The sequence below is a fragment of the Elaeis guineensis genome, chromosome 1, assembly GCF_000442705.2.
Source record: "Elaeis guineensis isolate ETL-2024a chromosome 1, EG11, whole genome shotgun sequence".
In the NCBI taxonomy this organism is placed as follows: Eukaryota; Viridiplantae; Streptophyta; class Magnoliopsida; order Arecales; family Arecaceae; genus Elaeis; species Elaeis guineensis.
Genome location: NC_025993.2, coordinates 182,840,116 through 182,860,854, shown reverse-complemented (window position 1 = coordinate 182,860,854; position 20,739 = coordinate 182,840,116). Strand labels below are relative to the sequence as shown.

Here is a 20,739-nt window from a genome sequence, read left to right as displayed (position 1 = left end):
AGTGACAACTTGGGAACAGCATCTCACCTTTGGGATAAAGTTCATCTCAAGTTCCTTGGCAAAGAGGGATTCCAAAGTTAAAACTTTCAGGAAAGAAGATTCCAAAGCTAGCTATTACAAGCCACGAATCTTCCTTCTTGAAAGATTTATCTTTGGAAGCCCTCCTTGCCAAGGAACTTCTGATGAACTTCATCCCCCAAGGTGAGATGCCGTTCCCAAGTTCCCAAGTAACTTATGATGAACTTATTTTCCCAAAGATGAGATGCCATCCCAATGTCGAATCTTAATAAATTTTCGGGGAAGTTTTCTTTCTTGCCTCAAAAAAGGAATATTCCATGGTTATTGCTGAAGGAAAGCATCAGAATTGAGCTATTGTTCGGGAGAGATAAAGTCCTCTTTCTCTTCCTCTTGGCTCTTCCATTTGACCGTATTGTCTAAAACCTTATTCCTGTACGAGGAGGAGGGAGGGAAGGAGAGATGGCAGAGCCTATTGTTTCCACTGCTGTGTCTCAGCTTACCAACCTTCTCCTTCAAGAAGCTGCTTTCTTGGGTGGGGTGAGGGATCAAATCGAACGGGTCAAAACAGAACTCCAGACATTGCGAGGCTTCCTCCAAGATGCAGATTCCAGAAGGAAGAGAGGAGATGCAAGAACGGAGAGCTGGATACGTGAGATAAGAGGTGTAGTCTATGAAATGGAAGACGTCACAGACACCATCAACTACATGCGCGAGAGGCGACACCAAAGCAGAGGCTTCATGGGCTCCATTTCAAGGTACTGTCACAAACATCGTGAATTGATCACCCTACATACAATTGGTTCTGAAATTAAAAAAATAGAGGAGAAGATCCGTAGTATCTCTGAGAGACGAGCCACATATGGCATTGCTAACCTGGGTGAAAGTGGAGTTGAGAAGACCAGTGATTGGGATGATCATCTGCAAGCACGGAGAGAAATCCCTGATCATTTCTTTGACGACACTGATGTCATAGGCTTTGATGATGATAAGGAAAAATTAGTGAAGCTATTAATTGATCCGGAGAACAAAAACCGCAGTGTAATTTCCATTGTGGGTATGGGTGGTCTTGGCAAGACCACACTTGCAAGGAAAGTATATAATATGGCTGAAGTTAAACAACATTTTCATACGTATGTTTGGTTGACTATTTCACAGAAATACGACGTTAGAGCAATATTAAAGGATATCGTGAGAAACAACATTCCAAGCGTTACAAGGGAAGAATTAGAGGAGATGACAGAAAGAGAGCTGAAAGAGAAGCTATATAATTTTTTTAAAGATAGAATGTATTTTGTTGTAATGGATGACGTATGGCAAGTTCGAGCGTGGGACAGAATAGGCCAATTCTTTCCTAATAAAAACAATGGAAGCCGAATACTGCTTACGACCCGTAACATTGAAGTTGCAAGACATGCCGAGCCATTGATTCCTCCACATGAACTCCAGTTTTTGAATGACATGCAGAGTCTGGAACTCTTCCGTAGGAAGGCATTTCCACCAAATCAACAAGTCCCAACTGAGTTGGAGGAATTGGCCCAGCAGCTTGTAAATAGGTGTGGTGGACTTCCTCTTGCACTGGTGGTGTTAGGGGGCCTTCTGTCCAGGAAAGGTCGTAGCTACGATGCATGGTCGAAAGTGGCTCAAAGCATGAAGTGGGAATCTACTGAAGAAGGGCAGCAATGCCTCAGTATATTGGGTTTAAGCTACAATGACTTTCCATATCCGTTAAAACCATGTTTCTTGTACATCGCTGCATTCCCAGAGGACTCAACTATCTCTGCCTCCAAATTAGTTAGGTTGTGGATCGCCGAAGGTTTCATACCGCAAGAGCCGAGACAGACAATGGAAGACACCGCAATGGATTGGTTGGATGAGTTGGTGCAGAGGTGCATGATCCAGGTTGTAAAGAGAACTGAGGTTCGTAGGCGGGTTAAAAGCATACGCATCCACGATATGCTACGTGATTTTGGCGAATCAGAAGCCAGAAGTGATGGATTTCTTCACGTTTGCAGTTGCGACACGGTAATATCTGGTGGTATGACAAGTCATCGTGCATCTTTCCACGGTCGTATAAATGACGAGGTTGTTGTTTCCTCACCACTTCTCCGCACTCTGCTGGGCTTCCGATTAGATTTGATTAGTGTGGAAAGATTTTTGAATGGCTTAAACTTATTAAGGGTGTTGGATTTGGAAGGCACAAGAGCTCTGGAAGAGTTACCAGAACAAATCGGCAGAATGATTCATCTACGGTACCTGGGACTGAGAAACACCGGTTTGAAGAGACTACCATCCTCCATAGGACATCTCCTGAATCTGCAGACTCTGGATGTGAGAGGAACAATAATTTATTGTCTTCCGAAATCATTTTGGAAAATTCAGACACTGAGGCACCTTTATATTGATTTTCTTTTATTTGACAGCGCACCAATAAGTGGTGATCACAAGAACCTACAGATTCTATGTATCGGTTTCGGAGAACCTGATCTGGATCTGGATAGACGGGATGTTATGGATATGATCCGTCTAGGAGGCATAAGATTCATCAAAAATTGGGTTACTACGTTAGGCTCTACAGAGATGGCGATGCGCAGAACATATGAAAGCATATTTAGTCAATCATTCGGAAAATCACTCAAGAAAATGGGCAGCCTCGTCTCCTTTAGTATTATCGCAGAGAATTGCCGAGAAACGTCTTCTTCGCACATGCACGACACCTGAAGAAGCTCCGCTCATTATATCTGAGAGAATTGTTCCAAGGGCAGCAACTCCCGGCCAGCAGACAATTCCCACCAAACCTCCCCAAGCTCATATTATCTTCTTCTGAGTTGGAGCAAGACCCGATGCCGGTGCTGGAGAAGCTGCCAAACCTCAGGCTTCTTCAACTAAAATGGAATGCATATGTTGGGAAGAGCATGTCGTGTTCTCCTGGTGGCTTTCCTCAACTGCAACTCTTGATATTAGATGCTCTCCTATATTTAGAGGAATGGAGAGTGGGGGTTGGGCCGATGCCCAGCCTCACCCGCTTAACTGTCACTCAGTGCTATAAATTGAAGATGCTTCCCGAGGGATTGCAGCACGTGACCACCCTTCGAGAACTGAAGCTAAGTAGGATGCAACCTGGGTTTACTGACCGGGTCAGAAATGAGGATGGGTACAAGGTTCGACACATCCCCTCCATTATTTTTGAAAGTGAGGTCCCATGTAAGTCACTCCCTCTCTCCTCCATTTCCTCCGTTATTTCCATTCCTCGACATTCTACTAATGGAAACAACACACGGACACGCGACATGCTTGACATTATATCATGCAGAGTATTATGATTTATTTCTCCCTGATTTCGAACATTCTAATTGCTCAAATTCTGCTTATGTTGTAGCACTTTTAATAGAGATCGAAGTTAAGAAATCTTATTCTAAAATTTCTTTTCCTTCTCTAGCTTGAGAAAACAGAGCATTGAACTCAACCAAGTACTGTCGATCTTACTGGAGATTGATCTTTACTATTTCTCGTTGTTTTTGTCGAATACAAATAGTTGGATGACAGGATGGAAATCATTGAAAGAATCCTGGTACTCACTAGTTTTGTGTTTTCTATTCGTTCAATGCATCGAGAAATTTAATTCAGCTCCTTCTAAAAGCTGGATTTTTTATATATTTGGTAAATTTCCACTATGCTAAAGGTTGAACACCTTTTATGAACTATTAAAAAAGAATCCAGCGATCAACTTTATCATTTCCATCGAAGTAAATAATGAATGTGTTGTTTCTTGTCTTGCAGGATAAATTGTTTTAATTGACATTAGTTGAAGTGATGATCCGGGCAACAAGGTTCTCTGGCCTTCTTTAATATGCATAGGACAACTTTTTTATCTATTTCTTATGAAACCATGGAACTCTTGATTGCATCAGTTCTTATTTTGCATTTTTACGCTATGATTCTTTAGATCTGGTGGAGTTGTTAATTTTCTGTAATGTATTTAATAATGCTTTTGCACATGAACTTCTATTTCAACTTGTGAATGTTTGTTTAGTAGCATCCTTTGAAACCATATTTTTCAACATTCTTCCGATTCAATTTAGCATGTTCACTAAAACATAGCTAAGCCTTGGGCGAAGTTCATGTTTCTCAATCGCACTCATTGCCAATGACCTGCTAAATGGATCTACAACATTACCTCTTTTTGTTTTTTTGCCTCCTGAAAGAAATATTAGGCTGTGGCCTAATCACTTTCATTTAGAAAATGAAAGCACAAGGATATATAACATTTCAAAAGCAGATATATATATAAGAAATCAAGATTTTTCCCCGGTTTTTTTTGTTTGGCTCTCTCAGCTACATGTATGAAACAATGGTATTCAAATATAAACAAGCTTAGATCCTTTGAAGTATGGAATACTTATATTAGATGTTTCCTTATCTCTTAGTAAATGAGTCTTTACCAAGGAAAAAGAAAAAGGCCTTTTAAGCGACCCGACCAATAACACCTCAGCCAGCTCAATGAAGGTTGTCTTCTTGTAGGTCGTGACACTGCCAACCGACCAATAGCACCTTAAATTCTCTGCTGACAAAAGTGGTACTTGGAGAAACCAAAAGACAACATCCATCAGCACAGTAACACCTGCACCAGTCTGTTCAAGTAAATGAATTGGCTTCAATGATTAAAAGCCACAAGAATAACTGAACAATAAAAAACACAATCAGACAACATGCATGGTAACCCTCTATTTCTTCATGAGCTGTGGAAGATCATAATACTTCTATATTTTAAATGAATTTTAATATATACTTGCAACTATGGCGTCTGTTATTTATAATATTTAACTGTGGATCTGGCACGATAGTTCACAGGTTATTAGATGCAAACTCGATAAGTGACTTGCATGAGGTATCCCCAAAATCCAGCTTTTTGCTTATTCTCTCCTTGCTCATGGTGGCTTTCTAATTTGATAGCTTTCTGTTTCTATTTGGTAAGAAGTCATAGCAGGCCTATTCTCTTTGCAATCCTTTTTAATAAATCCAACAGCCTCCTTTATGTCAGTTACATCATTTGAGCAAGTCCATCAGCCATAAGCAGATATCAAGATGGCAATCTATTCCAGTAAATGAAGTCCATTGGTATCATGGGGAATCTTTCTCCCAGTTCCACTATACTGCTTGCTTTGTTTCAGAAAATATACTGATTTGGCTGCTTTAGAGGCGATTACTCCATTTCAGATTTAATTGCAGAGTATATTATTTTTCATTACATATAAATGAGTTTTAGAGACCCACAAGAGCTAGCAAAGTGCCGTTTTATTTTTTCGTATTGTAGTTTAAGAGCTGCTTTGTGATTAGAAAAGCTTGTCTGGTTAGAGTACCATCTGTTCAGGCAATCAAAGTTGCTAAAGAGATATTCCACAGAAAAATTCATCAGCTCCTACGAGGACTGCCTCTCCCAACAAAGAATTTAGGGTAAATGTGAGAAAAATAGAGACATAGGACTAGCAATATAAGGTCAGGACTAATACTGATAGAGGATATATGAACATTAGTTAAGGCTGCATGGAGATTATGCAACAGAGACTTGAGAGCTCTGATGAGGACCTTAGATACAAGACAAAATGCTTGAAAAATAGGAGCAAGATGATTTGGATAGAGTTGTGGTAAATTGATTTAATTTGAAGATTATTTAGAATTCAACAGATCTTTTTCGCGCAGGAAACCCATTTCTTACAAGAGGTTGAGAGGTTGGTATTGCTGGATGAGTGGTGCATTGCTTGGGAGAGGTAGGAAGGGATATAAATAGGCGTGCAGCGAGTACCAAGTGGGACAAACGTGCAAAAGAATTGGAATTGGGTATGCACTCAACAATTGCATGGTGCTGCATGCCGGGTCTAGACTCAACGTTCATCTTGTGCTTTTCTCCAACATATTCTGTTGGTGACTGCTAGGAAGGCATTCTTGTGGTGTCCTCATTGTTTTCCCTTTTGATTTGGAATTATTGTGGTCTTATCCAAAATAGACCTTTATTGGAAGAAAATTATACCATAAATAGGTCGCTAACACCTAGGCAACGCAACTGAAGAGGCACATTTAGTGGCACATTACTTGATTGTGCTTGGATCATGTCTTGAAAGCCTTATACTTACATACGATGCATAAGTGGTATCATCTGCCATCCATAGATCAGCATAAAACAAAACCTCGTGATACCACGGCTGTTGCTAAATTTTTTATAATAATAGTCACAGTCTTAAAACCATAAATTAATCTTCTTAGTTAGTATTAAATAATTAAGATGACTACTAGCCACATAGTATGGTATCATGTTAATAGCACGATTTTGATATAAGATTAATACTAACTTATAACCCCATGCAACGCATGAGATGCAATTTGTTTAAAAATATATTTTATTTTATTTATCTATTCTATTATATCAATTTTATATGTATTTCAAAAGCTAATTAAAATTATAAAAAAATTATATTTTATGCATAGCATGAATTATAAGTTATCAGACAAATCTTACAAAAATCGATGATCCTGATTCTGCAAAGTCCCTTCATAAATCCATCATATCTTATTTTTTTATCTTTAACCATTTTTAAACCTTCCTATCTCTCTTCCCCTTCTCCTTCGATCGCCTCCGTGCACACTTCCCAACTCTCCCAATAGCAAAACCAATAATGTTGCCCCTCGATCATCACTGCCACCAATGATATCAGCATCTTCAAGCTTGTGGCTGAGTAAAAATATGCCACTGTAGTGATAGATGGTGGCTTTATAAGATATCGATCAGAAATCGGTTGGTGAACATGTATCCAACTTATGGTTCCCGAGAGAGTTAAACTTTAAAATTGAGAAAAAATCTTTCTTTTTTTTTTCGGTATCGAAATTTTGGAGATATAAACTTTAAATTTTTTTTCTTTTTTTTGAAAAAGATTTAAAAATCTAAACTTCAAAAATCCTTTTTTCTATCTCTTCTTTTACTTCTTCTTTGATCCTCTCCTTACTATTGGTGTCTTTAATCTATGGAGTGTCAGATAATCGATGTCAACTCTTTAAATATCAGGATAATTAAAAGTTTATAACCCAAAAAAAAAAGTCTCAACGGTAGAACCCACAATAAGAAAAGACAGAGGGTAAGGAGGAATCTTGGAAGCTTCACGAGCAATATAAATCATCATCTCTGCCACTAAGATAAAAATAATTCCATAGTCTTTCGGCACCCACTATCATTCTCGAGATTCCTCCTCCCCTTCTCAAGCGATCTATCTCTCTTTTTTTGCCAACTTCTATCAAGATCCTCTAAACCCTGCACCATCGATTGATCAAAGGTAGAAGTGGAACTAAATTCTCTATCAGAATCAAAATCAAGATCCTGATGGTGGTCGTGACGACGGTGGTCTTTTTTCCTCCAATCAAGATCAAGATTAAGATGGAGAGCTCGAAGGAGACTGAGTATTTAAAAGCTAATGAAATTAAACAAAATTTCCTTTTGAATCCAATTTACACACAAAACAAAATGAACAAAAAAGTATAAGGATGAAGAAGAGTACGAGGGACATGGGTCCTTCCTCTATCTAGATTTGAGAATACGGGGTTTACATGGATCGACGCCGTGGAAGGTGAGAAAAAGTGAGGTATTCTTTTTCTTACATGTGTCGAATGAATGCTTAGCCAATGCAAAAGCCTCCCCATGTCTCCACGAGTACCATGACACCCATCTCCTTGACATGAGCTCATGAACTCTCATGGCATGATCTATGATTATTGAATGATCAATTTGTTAAAAGTGCAGTAGCTTCCAAGTGAACATCGATGATCTTTTGAGTAGACAAAAGAGCCCAATCTTTTCTCACATCTTTTTGAAGAGTCGATGATAAACCTGCTTCTCATACAACGATGTGGCAAACAAAAATTCCTTCATATATACATCAAAATCTTGGATAAAGGAATTTCATCCACCCCTAACACCAGAAAATCTAATTGTACAGGCAAGCTTAAATCATCTCCATATACTCTAGCAGACCTACACCTTCAAGCAAATCCTGTGATAGTATCTATGTTAGAGGTCTTCCAATATATACTGCTAATTCTAATAATAACTTTTTACCATAGCATACAAGAAAACTTACAGAAACTCTGATAAACAATATTAAGTTGGAAAAGACGATAGCTGAGATCCTTAAACTTCAAATCTAATGAAGATAAAGAGGATTGTCTCCTCTATTAATGGACCAAAAACCAACACGATCCTCAAATGAATGTACAAAAAGACATACACAGCTGCATAAAAATTTTTGCACCAAAGAAAATATATCTGAAACCCAATCAGAACCTAAGAAACCCCTCTAATCTTTCTCTAATGTTCTCCTTTCCTAGAGATCTCTAAAAAAGATAATAAAATGAAAAGAAAAAGAAACAAAAAGAAAAATGATCATCTATGTGGGGAAAAGTCTTACCCTTGAATTTTTTCCATCTTTCCTCTGTTTTATTGATTTTTCTTATGTTTTCCCATCCTCATGAGTCCCAACTGGGTGGAAGGCTTGGAGCAGCTAAATAGAGAAAGTTTTGACAATTTGCTTTTTTTTTTTTCATTTTATTTCTTTCTCTTTTTAGAGATCTATGGGAAGGAAAGCACTTGAGGGACATAGGAGGGGAAGGCCGATGCCGGTGACAATGGGGAGGAAGACGATGGCAGAGACGATGAGAGGTGGCATAGAAAAAGAAATGAGGAGTGTGGAGAGAAATTATCCGAGATGGGGGAGATCGGAGAAGCAGGAGAGACTTCCTCTCCTAGCCATCGTGGAAGCTTTCGCAGTCAGCTATCCCTTTATATTTGCATGGAAAAGAGCAACCTTTATAAAAGATTTGCTCACACGTGATGGACCAGAATAAAAGGCAATATGTACATGTGGCGGATGGGGGCTTTATCAAGGCAAAATCTCTATTTTAATATACATATTAGATTAAGAAAATTTATAAGAACATCCTATTCAATTTTAGCTAAATGTTACTTAAATAGCATGTATTTTAAAAGTATCAAACTAGCCCTTCTAGTTATCGATATGTTCCAATGTGGTTCAACCATCTATCTCCATTAATAAAATTTTATAAAATAATAAAAAATACTTTTAGCTCTATGTCCTTCATCCTTCCTCCTCCCTCCTCTTTAATTAATCCCCTCTTTCTCTATTGCCAGTATCCTTCTTTCTCCCTCCTCCTTCCCCTCCCCTTCCTTCTCACCTATTTCTCCTTCTTCATGGTGGCTCCCTCCACCCTTTCCTCTATCTCTTCTGCTTTCTCTTCATCTACTTCTCCCCCTCATCTTTCTCCTTCTTCAAGTCACCCATAAACCATCCTCATCCATGACAGCTCCTTCTATCTCCTTTCTTTTTTGTCTTCCTCCTCTTCTTCCTCTTCATCTTCTCCTCCTTGTCCTCCTCCAACTCATTTTTTGCTGATGGCTGCTCTTCTCTCCTCTTCTTCCTACTCATCCACTTCTCCTCCTCATTCTCTTTCTCCTCCATATCCATCCATCCCTCGACCTCCTTCTCTTCCTCCTCATCTATTTCTCCCCCTTATCCTCCTCTTCATCCAAGTGACCCATAAACCATCCTCCTTCACGATGGCTCTTTCCACCTCCATCCCTTCTCGCCAACAATCCATCCTTCCCCCCTTTCCTTCCTTCCCACCTTCTTCTCCTTCTTGTCCTTCTTCTCTTCTAACCCATTTCTTGCAGTCCTTCCTTGATTCTCTCCTTTCTTTTCATCCACTTTTTCTTCTTATTCTTTTTTTCCTCCAAGCCTATCCATGGACAAAAGACATTTTCATTCATTAAGAAAGAAAGCTAACATCATTTGTGAAATAAATAGCTGGATCATATTGAAATATATCGATAATTAAAAGAATCAATTTAACACTTTTTAAAGTATAAAAGTATAAATAAATTTGAATTAAAGTTGAGAAGATATTTTTATAATTTTTTTAATATTATTATATTTAAAAATAATGATAATGGAATTAGTATGATAGATAATATGAAACTTAAATCTAATAAGTATAATAATTATATTATTATAAAATATAATTAAATAATATATATTATATCATGATAAATAATATTATTGTTCACAAAATGATAATTATATAAAATAAAAATTTATATTATGAACATATTTTATATTTAATAATAACATATAAGTTAAGATATCAAATAATTTAAACATTAAATAAAGTAATATATTACAATATAACATATACTATTTTATTTAATAGGTAATAAATTATAGATAATAGACTACCATCATATATTTTTTTTAAAATAATTTATAATAATATGATATAATAAGGTATGGTAATATATTTTTAATCAAATAATTAATCTTAATAATATAAAATAGTAAAGTCGGTTTCTATTGTTACTCATGCATCTTTAGAACTATGGGAAATGATAACCAAGCCCCTCATATATGGATTTAGCTTTTTTAACTACAATTCGACGTCCATAGGAATCAAATATTCTCATGTCTAAATGAGTTAACAAACAAGGAAATAAACTAGATGGAAATCTAATATCTATTCCCTCATCTCAATTTTTGATCTGATCAAGAAAAGAAAGAATTTTCTCAATCAGCTCCATTAAAATCTCTCAAAAAAAATTTAAAAAAATAAAAAAATTATGAAAATTAGATTTATTTTTTCTATTTTTTCATCGATGATCAATTAATAAATCAAAATTAAAATTTATAACTCTTATGTATAATAGTAGTGAGATCCTTCCTTATATAATTATTGTCAGATTTCTCTCCTAATTTGAGTAGGACTATATTTAAAAAATAAATGGCTGATAAAAAATAATCATCAAAGAAAAATACATTACTATAAAAAGTAGATCTCGACTTCCACATCGAATATATCTTTTATCACTTTGACTAATTTTTCATAGATTAAAAAATATCTTATCAAAATTTTTTTCAAAAAAAAAACTTTCAATTTAACCGATCTATTAAAGCCCAACAATAAAATTTCTATTTTTTTCAACCTCCCATGTGGTTGGCGCTAAGTCATGAATCTTAAAAATTAATCTAATTTGCCCCAAAAGAATCATTTTAGATCAATATTATAAAGTATAAAATATTGCTCACTTCATTTGGGACGGATCTTTAGAGATCTTATAAACCAAAAACCACACATGTAACCAATCAATGCCATGCTCATATTATTAAAATGGTTTCTAGGTTTTTTTTTTTTTAATTCCAAAAGTTCCACTTTCTACACTATTGACCGTCATAACAGGAAATGTTCCGCTAACCTTGCGCTGTTTCCCTCCGTAAGGCGAGAGACAAAAAGCGGCACAATGGACGCCTTTCCAGGGCTAGATCGCAGGGGTAATAGACTAACTGCGAGGAAAAATGAGAGAAGGTGAGTGAGACGGGTGGAAGGGCACGGTAGACCTTCACCCTTGAGCACACACGCTCGAAGAAGGCGGCGACCGTGATGGAGGTAGCTCTTCACCCTCGAACACACTGACGGAGGGCTGGAATGATGGGTGAGAGAGATAGAGAGAGAGAGAGAGAGACGGTGGAAGGGAATATGGGGAGAAGGAGACTTTGGGGTGAGGAAGAGGAGAATAGAGAAAGAGTGGTGGGAGGCTGGGGTGGTGGACGGAGGCGGCGAGAAGATAACGATGGAGAGTGATGTAGATAACGACGGAGAGACGGTGGAGAGGAGAGTGCTGACAGTGAGAACGCGAGAGGCAGTGGTGTTGGAGCTTTGCAGGAGGTGGGAGAGTGACGGGGAACGCGGCGAGGGCTCGGTCGCACGTGAGAGGGGACGAAGGCACACCAGCGTTGGGTGGACAAGAGAGAGGAGACGCGCGGTAGGTGGCGGGATGGAGGCGTGCCAGGGTAAAAGAGCACGGGAGCCAAGGAGAGAGGCAGTGGCGAGCGGCACTGGGGCACCGTCGAAAGGGATTAGGAGAACAGAGGGTTCGTCCTCCGCCGTGTAACGAATTGGAACAGGGTACCGCCTTACGGGCGAGCCGTGATAGAGTTGGGCCTCGGCCGGCGGCCCAGGTATTACATCGGGCACGTCCAGATAAATCCTGATAATGGGCCTTGCTTTCATTGTTTCAATCATCTTTCCTTACCTTTGGTAAGACTGGAGATAATGGTAAGGTTGGGACGGTGGGAACTTGATTTCACTGCTTCTCACTACAGAAAAACTTATCATCGCCAGTGTTTTTTAAATTAGTTGCCGATGCTAATAAGCGTTGAAATCTGGACACTGATGCAAAAAAAATGCATCTTAGAAGCATCGATTATGCAAGCATCGAAAATAAAATTTTTGTTGCTTGTCAATTGCTCTGTATTTTTCGCAAATGACGCTTTAAAGCATCACTAGAAGAGGGTTCTTTGAGATGACATATGGCACAACTTTCTAGTACTTATTTGCATCGCAAAGTGCCAATATTTTTTAAAAGCATCTTCGTATTTTGTCATGTGGCAGGGAGGACAACCAAAAAACAGTATTGTGCATTTTGATACCTTACAACACTTTTAAATATCACTGAACTATATGTATGTATATATGTGTCGGTGTGCGTGTGTGTGTGAGATTTCATAACCTGTAAAAATAGATATTTTAGAAGTTAAGAACACAGAAATCGCAACTTATTAGAAATCATCAACCCTACAAAAAAATATATATGATAATTAAGTTAACATACAAACGAAGTAATTATTTGGTAATAAACTAATTACCGGCTTTGCTTGGTCCCAAAAAACTTCGTTTACATCACATCTGGGGAGATTATGGCGTAAACTTAGCCGCATCCTCATTTGCATAAGAAGAAAATTACTAGTGATTAATATTCTCACAGCAAAAACCATGTAGCTGGTCTTAGGAGGCACGTGTTGCTTCTTCCGAAGCGGGGAAGTTGAGAAGGATATTCACAATAACTTTTGTCATCACATCATACAGGTCTTTCTCCTTCAGGGCTTAATTTGTAGCCGGTGCCTCTTAAACCATAACCCTGCTATTCTGGGCTCCATCTAATCTGTTTCACATGTGGTCACCGACCCAAAAGTTACAAATATGTACCACCGTGTACCCAAAATATTTCCTTATATCTAACAAGCATGTGACTACTTTTATCATATCTCTGTGCATTGAGTATGAGTGAGGGAGAGAAAAAGAGAAGGTAAGCATCATTTTTTTTTTTTAATGGAATAGCATCATTCAGCATTTTGTAGCAAATGAGAAGAAAGCATGTACTGGGAAATGATCAGCAACTAATGGAGGAAAAGGGTCTCAACAAGGATGCCAAGAATGAAGATCCATAGACATGGCACTAGGTGGTTGAGTTAATGCTTCTATATCATTTTTATGACCATCTTCTATATTGAATGACTAGGAAATTAGAGTAGCTTTTCAAAATTTGTCCAATGACTGCCACCCTTAGTCACCTATGGTTCTACCAAGATCATTTGCAGGAATTAAGCATTAAGTCTGATGTATTTTGTAACAAGACACCAGAATTACTACTAGTAGTATACCGACCAATTCAATGACACATTTCAAGGGATGCCTTTTTGTCAGATTAAACTGAATAATCAAAGTTTAATAACTAATTCTATGAGTCTACTGAAGAACCACTTGCCTGATAGAATCAAGCATTGGAATACATAGCATGATCAACATACCAAGCACCATAGAAGTCCTGCAACAAAGAAACATCAACTGAATGGTACTACTCTGATACACATGTTGGAAGAATGCACATTCCCAACATCAATCACCGTCCATGTGATTAGATGCCATGTCCTTTAATGGGTGTTGCGGCCAATCGCCTCGTCGTCCGATCGCCGGGGAGCGTGCACCTGCAAAAGGAAGTCCGCACTGACCGGAGGCGGCTCCGGCGGGGACCCTCCGACGGTCAAGTCAGAGAGGTGACTGGACAACAGTGGAATGTAGACAGAGAGCTCAATCGAGAGAGAGAGAGGGAGAGAGGGAGAGGGGCGAGCCTGCGTATGAGAGAGAGACGGAGCGGATCCCCCCATGCACTGTTGCCTTCCCCGGTTTATATAGTGGAGCACAGTATGGCACCGTCATTAATGGCGCGGACAAGTGAGGACCTGTCAACTCACTGTGGACTGTCAGAGTCACCGTGAAAACGTCATGTCGCCGTGTAGCCGTCCAATCACCAGGGTTGACCCGGCTCTCGGCGGGACAATGCCCCTAGGTAACTGTGCCGCATGTCCGTGTCAGAGCTGACAACGTTTGGCGGCTGTACGGTGGTTGGAGGAGCCGACCGACCCAAAGTCGGTAGCCAGCTGAGTGGTATCGGGTCCCTCCATTAGTCGGCGAGCATCATGTGAGTCGGCCATCAGTCCACTGAGTTCAGTCGGTCGGGATGGACACGCCCGACATATCTCCAGTCGGCAATGGATTGTCGGATGGCCGGTGATGGCATCCGTCAGTTGGTCGCCCCGACCGACGATCGGTCGGGTTCTCGCCCGGTCGGAGTCGGTCGGGCGGGCCGCCAGTCGGTCGGGCCGCCAGTCGGTCGGTCGGTCGGTCTGTCGGTCGGTCGGTCGATGGGTATCCCCCAACAATGGGCATCCTCTATTCTCCGTGGCCAGAACCAAACCTCACCCACCATCCTATGCTTCAACAACTGAAGGCATATAGATCCTCTCCGTGAACAAAGTGGCTGGACCACTGCTTATGAAAACTATCTTTGTGGCAATCCGATGCACTACTAAATGTCTTGAAATGATGAGTTCCAGCCTTATATTATGATACCCTTTCTGTTGTCCTTTTACCTGTCCATAACTCAATTCGAGACCACATATGATATGCCTTCACTTAGACCCGTGAACCAAAAAGACCACACCACCATGGGGGGTGGGTGAGAGAGATCAGCTTGGAATTTCAGAACATTTCATGTGAAGTATGGGAAGAATCTGTTTCGAAAAAAGCTAAGTTTGGTGATTAAATAAAGGAGAGAGAGCCCAACCACCATGACAGCCCACTGGTCACAGCTACACAAGCAATTTCTCGAAAAGAAAAACCAAGAAAAATTAAAAATTAAAAAAAAAAAATCACAAGCATCACCCCTAACATCATCCAAGTCATCAAGCTCTCGTGACCTTCAGAAACAAACGCAAACATTAGCTTTTATGCACCACCTCAAGCACCCGTGAGCAAGATCACGCCCATATGTTTTGCCATATAAAGAATAGATCATCGCCCTCTCAACTTGTGCATGGCCTGATAGTTTCAATGATATGCACCTGACCATTTTAATTTAAAGAAAAAGGGGTGCATGCAGATACTGAAAAATCATAGTTGTCTCCACCCAAAAAAAAAAAAAAAAAGGAAGCAGGAGTTCATCAGACAGTTTTCTATGCTGTTATCATTGCTACAAAAGTTATCCATTTTATTTTGCAATGGTTTGTTGGTGCAAACAAGATGTCTCTATTGTAATGCAGCTTTCAAAGAGCTCTCATCATATGTAGAAACATTTCTTTTTTATTGTAAAATTCAATGTATGTGGTTGCATCAGTATTATCGTTATCATGTCTACCACTTCAATGAGAGCATTCTATATGATTATAACTTTCCATTTATAGCTAAACATTCTCTCATGATGAACTTTTAAGAGTTGAATTGCGCCTTTTTGTACATAAGAGTTCTAAGTTTAAATACTCCCTCTCTCTCCAGTCCTTTTTTTTTTTGTTAATCACGTGTATGACACGTGCTGATTCAAGCTGTTATTCTTATCAGTCTCTTTGAGTCAGGGCATGTGAGGGGAGGCCGAGGCAAAGTAGTTTTCAGTGACTCTCGTCATGCAGAGACCCACAGAAAGTGTTAAAAGTGTCGGTCCGTGACTCGTCAAATTCTGTTCTCTCTTGTATCCACCTTTTGCCATATTCTCGGCCACAAGAGAGGCAAAAGTACAACTTAAGGTCACGGGTCCCTGTGGCTTACATAACTTAGCCACCGCAGTTCCTTCTAATATTGGGGGCTCCCCATTGATCTCTTTCATTCTTTCTTTGTGGAATCCACTATATATTCCTATATTTCTGTTCAAATAACTATACTAAACCCTTGAAAATATGCTGAATTATGCCAGAGTATGTTTTTTTTTTTTAATTAGTTATATCATTGTTAGACTAAGTACTTCACCGGAAAAAGAAGGTTGAACAACTTAGATCTTAGTGCTCAGATTCAATTCAGAATATCTTAGTGTGGTACTATTCATTATTTCTCTAGGCTTATTGCTTTCGATATATGTCAATGCACTAGAACGTTGGCATCTTGAGTTTAGCCGTAGTTGATACAAATAATTTGAAGGAGAGATTTGTAGTTTTTTCCCCCTTTTCCCACTTAAGAGAGGAGGGTAGACAGTCAAGCCGTAAGTAAAAGGATTATTATTAATTCTATTTGAATCAACAGGATAATTAGCATACCTTATGACAACATGATAATTTAAAAATTATTAAAATGTTAATGAAGCATCAACGATCTTGATGTCCGATTGAAATTGGCCTGATAATTCATCTTTAGAGGAGAGTATCATTCTGATCTCCACATACTCAGAAACTCTTAAGAGTGTCTTAAAAGCTAGCTCTGCTTACAATTCTCTAAACGAGGGAGATTGGCAAGAAAAACTACTAAAAAATAGGTCTTTGAATCTCTTTTGTCGGTGTGATACAAACACCTTATTCATGACATATCCTCCTTTCTTCTCCTTTGTGTGTCTCTTCACTGTTTTTAACAACTTATTTTGATTTTAGTAAGTTTTTGTGCATAGCGCTATTTCGATCAAAAAGAAAATGTCTGGTAATTGCTTCTCAATATATGTCATTGTAACAATTTCATCATCATCATGTACCCTAACCTCAGCTTATATCAGGGCAATGGGAGCATAATGCATGGCAAGACTAAAAAATACATGAACTGCAATTTTACAGATGATAACAAAAGATAGTGCTATGTAAATGATGACACTAGCCCTAAAGATGTGTCATTATATTCTAAAGTCACATGCTTTTTTTAATCATTTTTGTTCAAAAAAGAAAAAATCGGTTGTGCTTGGAAAAACTTAAATGAAGAACTTTGGTTAAAAAGAAAAAGAACTTTACTGCATTGCATTTCAACACTTACCGCTTGCTGGTAAGCATATCCAAGTTAACTTCTACATTTTGTTTCCTAAATTGCAATGAGGGCAGTGCAACTCTGGCGGGTCATGATCCTTTTTTTTTTTTTTTGATTTCTGGTTCCTCTTGAAATATTATTCTTAGATGTGATTCTACAAAACGAAAAAAAAAGCCTACTACAATAACTTCTTGTGAATCCCTGGAAGCTTCTACCATTCTGCTCGAATCTTGAAATAACCTATATGAGCCGTCTCGTACCACCACTTACCAATAGTATAACCACATGCCCTGTTCTTCAACACAAGTCTATGGTTGGGAATCGTAGTCTTTTGTTTGCAAGCCAAGAGAATGGCAAATAGTCTCTGGTCACATTCAGACCAAGGCCTAAATGCGCAGATAGCGAGAGAGATTCTATAGATTCATGTGAAGTGAAACAGAAAAGTAGACAATGATGATCCAATCAATAAGACACATGTCAACCTCTCATGGGGAGCCTTTTGCTCCCTCATAACACCCCAGAGGCATAGATAACAACCTGACCCCGTGATGGCCTTTACCTCCCTTCACTTTAGTCCCCTCTACCAGCCATACTACTTTCTTTTCCTCCGCTCCTTTTCTCTCGTTCAATTCAAATCTTCCAAGTCCCATAACTATTGTTCCTCTCGTTTTCCAGCTCCCTACTTGGCAGAATCGTGTCCATTCTCCGAAGCTAATGGCGATATTTCGTGTGTCATTTCCCATTTTGATTGTGATCATATTCCTTCTATCAAGTCTTCAAAGCTCGACAGGGAGGAACCATTTCCACAAGCATAAGAAAAGTCCTCAAGACAGTGGAAACTACATCTCTCAGCCCCCTCAGCTCTCTCCTGCTGTTCCTCCAACAGCTAGTGATGACTTGTATAATTCTAGTTCAGATCCATGCGTTTTTGATGTCAGGTCTTTCGGGGCCATCGGCGATGGATCCACCGATGACACCCAAGCCTTTCGAGAGGCCTGGAAGGCTGCATGCGCCGCTGAATCTGGCATACTTCTTGTGCCATCGGATGGTGACTTCATGATCACTTCAACCATCTTTTCAGGGCCATGCCAGCCTGGGTTTGTGTTTCAAGTAAGCGTATAGCCTTTTAACTCCCTCTGCAATGCCTCTTTCTCTCTTTCAGATGGCACAGAGTTCTTATAGTAGCTATACTAATATAGGTGGATGGAGTACTGATGCCCCCTGATGGTCCTGATTGCTGGCCGGAATCTGACAGCAAGCGCCAGTGGCTTGTGTTCTATAAACTCGATGTGATGACTTTGAGAGGAGAAGGAACCATCGAAGGCAATGGCGAGGATTGGTGGAACCTCCCATGTAAACCTCATAGAGTATGTCACCCTCTTGATCTCAGTAAATTATGCAACTAAGAGTTTACAATCATGGAGAGACTAATGCTGAAATTTAATACCAAATCAGGGGCCACATGGTACTACATTACCTGGACCTTGCGATAGCCCGGCGGTGAGCACCAATTTCAGTATCATTTGTTTCTCTGGATCTTTCCAATCATAGTTGGTCCCATTCTAACAGTGTTCTCTTAAATTTTTGGTTTCTCTTTTCATTTTTACAGTTGATTAGGTTCTTCATGAGCAGTAATCTAACCGTGAAGGACCTACGGATCGAGAACAGCCCTCAATTCCATATGAAATTCGACGGCTGCGAAGGAGTGCACATAGAAGGCCTCAAAATAAATTCCCCAGCCCTTAGTCCTAACACTGATGGTATCCATATCGAGAACACAAAGTCTGTTGGCATCCATAATTCCATGATAAGCAATGGTAACAGCTCTCCTTAGCTCAATCACACAACGATCTTCATTTCAAGTGGTAAATGTGATTTATTAAACTAAGTGTTCAACAATCAAAACAGGCGATGACTGCATTTCCATCGGCACTGGTTGTTCTAATGTCGACATAGAAAATGTTACCTGTGGACCTAGCCATGGCATAAGGTACTGCAAGTTCTCCTACTGAAATTAAATTCTTTGCCACTCATCTGTTTCTATGATCTTCTCATTGTAATCCAAATGATATTATACAGCATCGGGAGCCTCGGCGTGCACAACTCGCAGGCTTGCGTTTCGAACATAAGGGTCAAGAATGCAGTGATCAGGAACTCTGACAATGGGGTCAGGATCAAGACATGGCAGGGTGGGATGGGCTCAGTAACGAGCATTAGCTTCGAGAACATCATCATGGAGAATGTTAAAAACTGCATCATTATAGACCAGTACTATTGCCTAAGCAAGCAGTGTATGAATCAAACATCGGCGGTCTACGTAAAGGATGTCTCATACATGAACATAAAGGGGACGTATGATGTCAGGAGCCCACCAATACACTTTGCTTGCAGTGATGCCGTGCCATGCACCAACATCACCATGTCTGATGTGGAGCTGCTCCCATTTGATGGAGAGTTGGTGGATGACCCCTTTTGTTGGAATGCCTATGGGAGCATGGAGACACTAACAATTCCACCCATCTCTTGCTTGCAGGATGGGGAGCCTCAGTCCATCAAAGAGAACCTTAGATTAGGTTGCTGAACTTGTTAGTGCTTCAGGTACAGCAATTTAGAGACACAATAACACAAACAGAGCTAAAGACCCATATGGTCAAACCTTTATTTTTTCCAATATGTGGCTGTTGTGGGGATTTAGTCATGCTTGGGGGGCCCTCATGGAGCTTGTTTTCATGTATTGATCGGAACATATTATGCATGGGCTTATTTCAAAGTGTCAAAAGTTCAGGTAGTTTGAGTATATTTGTGCACCTGTGGAAGGAACAATGTTTGGCTCTGTTTAACTTCTGTAGCTGGTTCACTAGAAGAAACGGATAGTGACGAGAATTTTTCTGTAGCTTGGTGAAAATTTGTCTTTGGCAGAAAAAGTTCCTATGCTCACATTTCACCTGAAATAATGTCTTACACCCAAATTTCCGTCTAATTTTGTAATATTTATAAGCTGACTGTTGTGCTTGTTGGCATCCTTTTGATACTTCAATTATTCAGATAACTACGCTGTTTTTTGCATATTATTAATTGCTACAGTTTAGCTTGAAGAGTTGACGTTATTTTCAAAAAATAAAAGTCAAAGCAGAAGCAACTCCAATGAAGCATGTTGTACCATCTAAAATGGGCCTAACTTTGGTAGCTAGCAAATGCCTAGTGTTTGAGGAAAAAGAAGGCAACTTTTAAAAATAACCAGGAATGATTAAAAATAATCTTGTTTGATTCTGTCCTATGCATATATTACAAACAGAAAAATCACACCTAAGATAAAGAAAGGTATTGCATGTAAATGGTTACCAAAAAATCATTTACAACCACGTTGTACAATTGAGTGCAGGGACAAAGAGAACAGCAACCAGAGATGGAACTAAGAAATTTAACAGAACCAAGAATTGACTAAATAACAAAGAGATTGAGTTATACCACCAGAAAAGCAATGGAAATCTAATATGGAAGCACATAGAACACAAACACAGACATGCCCGCACGCACACAATGCATAAGTGTTGGAAATTAATGTGGTTC

General features: G+C 39.3%; 2 protein-coding genes across 2 annotated transcripts; both read left to right on the top strand.

Moving 5' to 3' along the window:
* Window positions 1-273: 273 nt before the first annotated feature.
* LOC105040069 (putative disease resistance protein At1g50180) lies at window positions 274-4,040 on the top strand. The gene is given in 3 exon segments (XM_073250910.1): window positions 274-2,695; window positions 2,698-3,219; window positions 3,796-4,040. Coding segments are annotated over 3 exon segments (2,742 nt in total). The 5' UTR covers window positions 274-477; the 3' UTR covers window positions 3,798-4,040.
* A 13,843-nt stretch (window positions 4,041-17,883) lies between these two features.
* LOC105040015 (polygalacturonase At1g48100) lies at window positions 17,884-20,059 on the top strand. Its single transcript, XM_010916386.3, has 6 exons — window positions 17,884-18,279; window positions 18,369-18,536; window positions 18,625-18,669; window positions 18,779-18,986; window positions 19,078-19,159; window positions 19,249-20,059. The coding sequence occupies exons 1-6, from the start codon at window positions 17,884-17,886 to the stop codon at window positions 19,748-19,750; spliced, it is 1,401 nt and encodes a 466-aa protein (XP_010914688.1). The 3' UTR covers window positions 19,751-20,059.
* The last annotated feature ends 680 nt before the right edge of the window (window positions 20,060-20,739 follow it).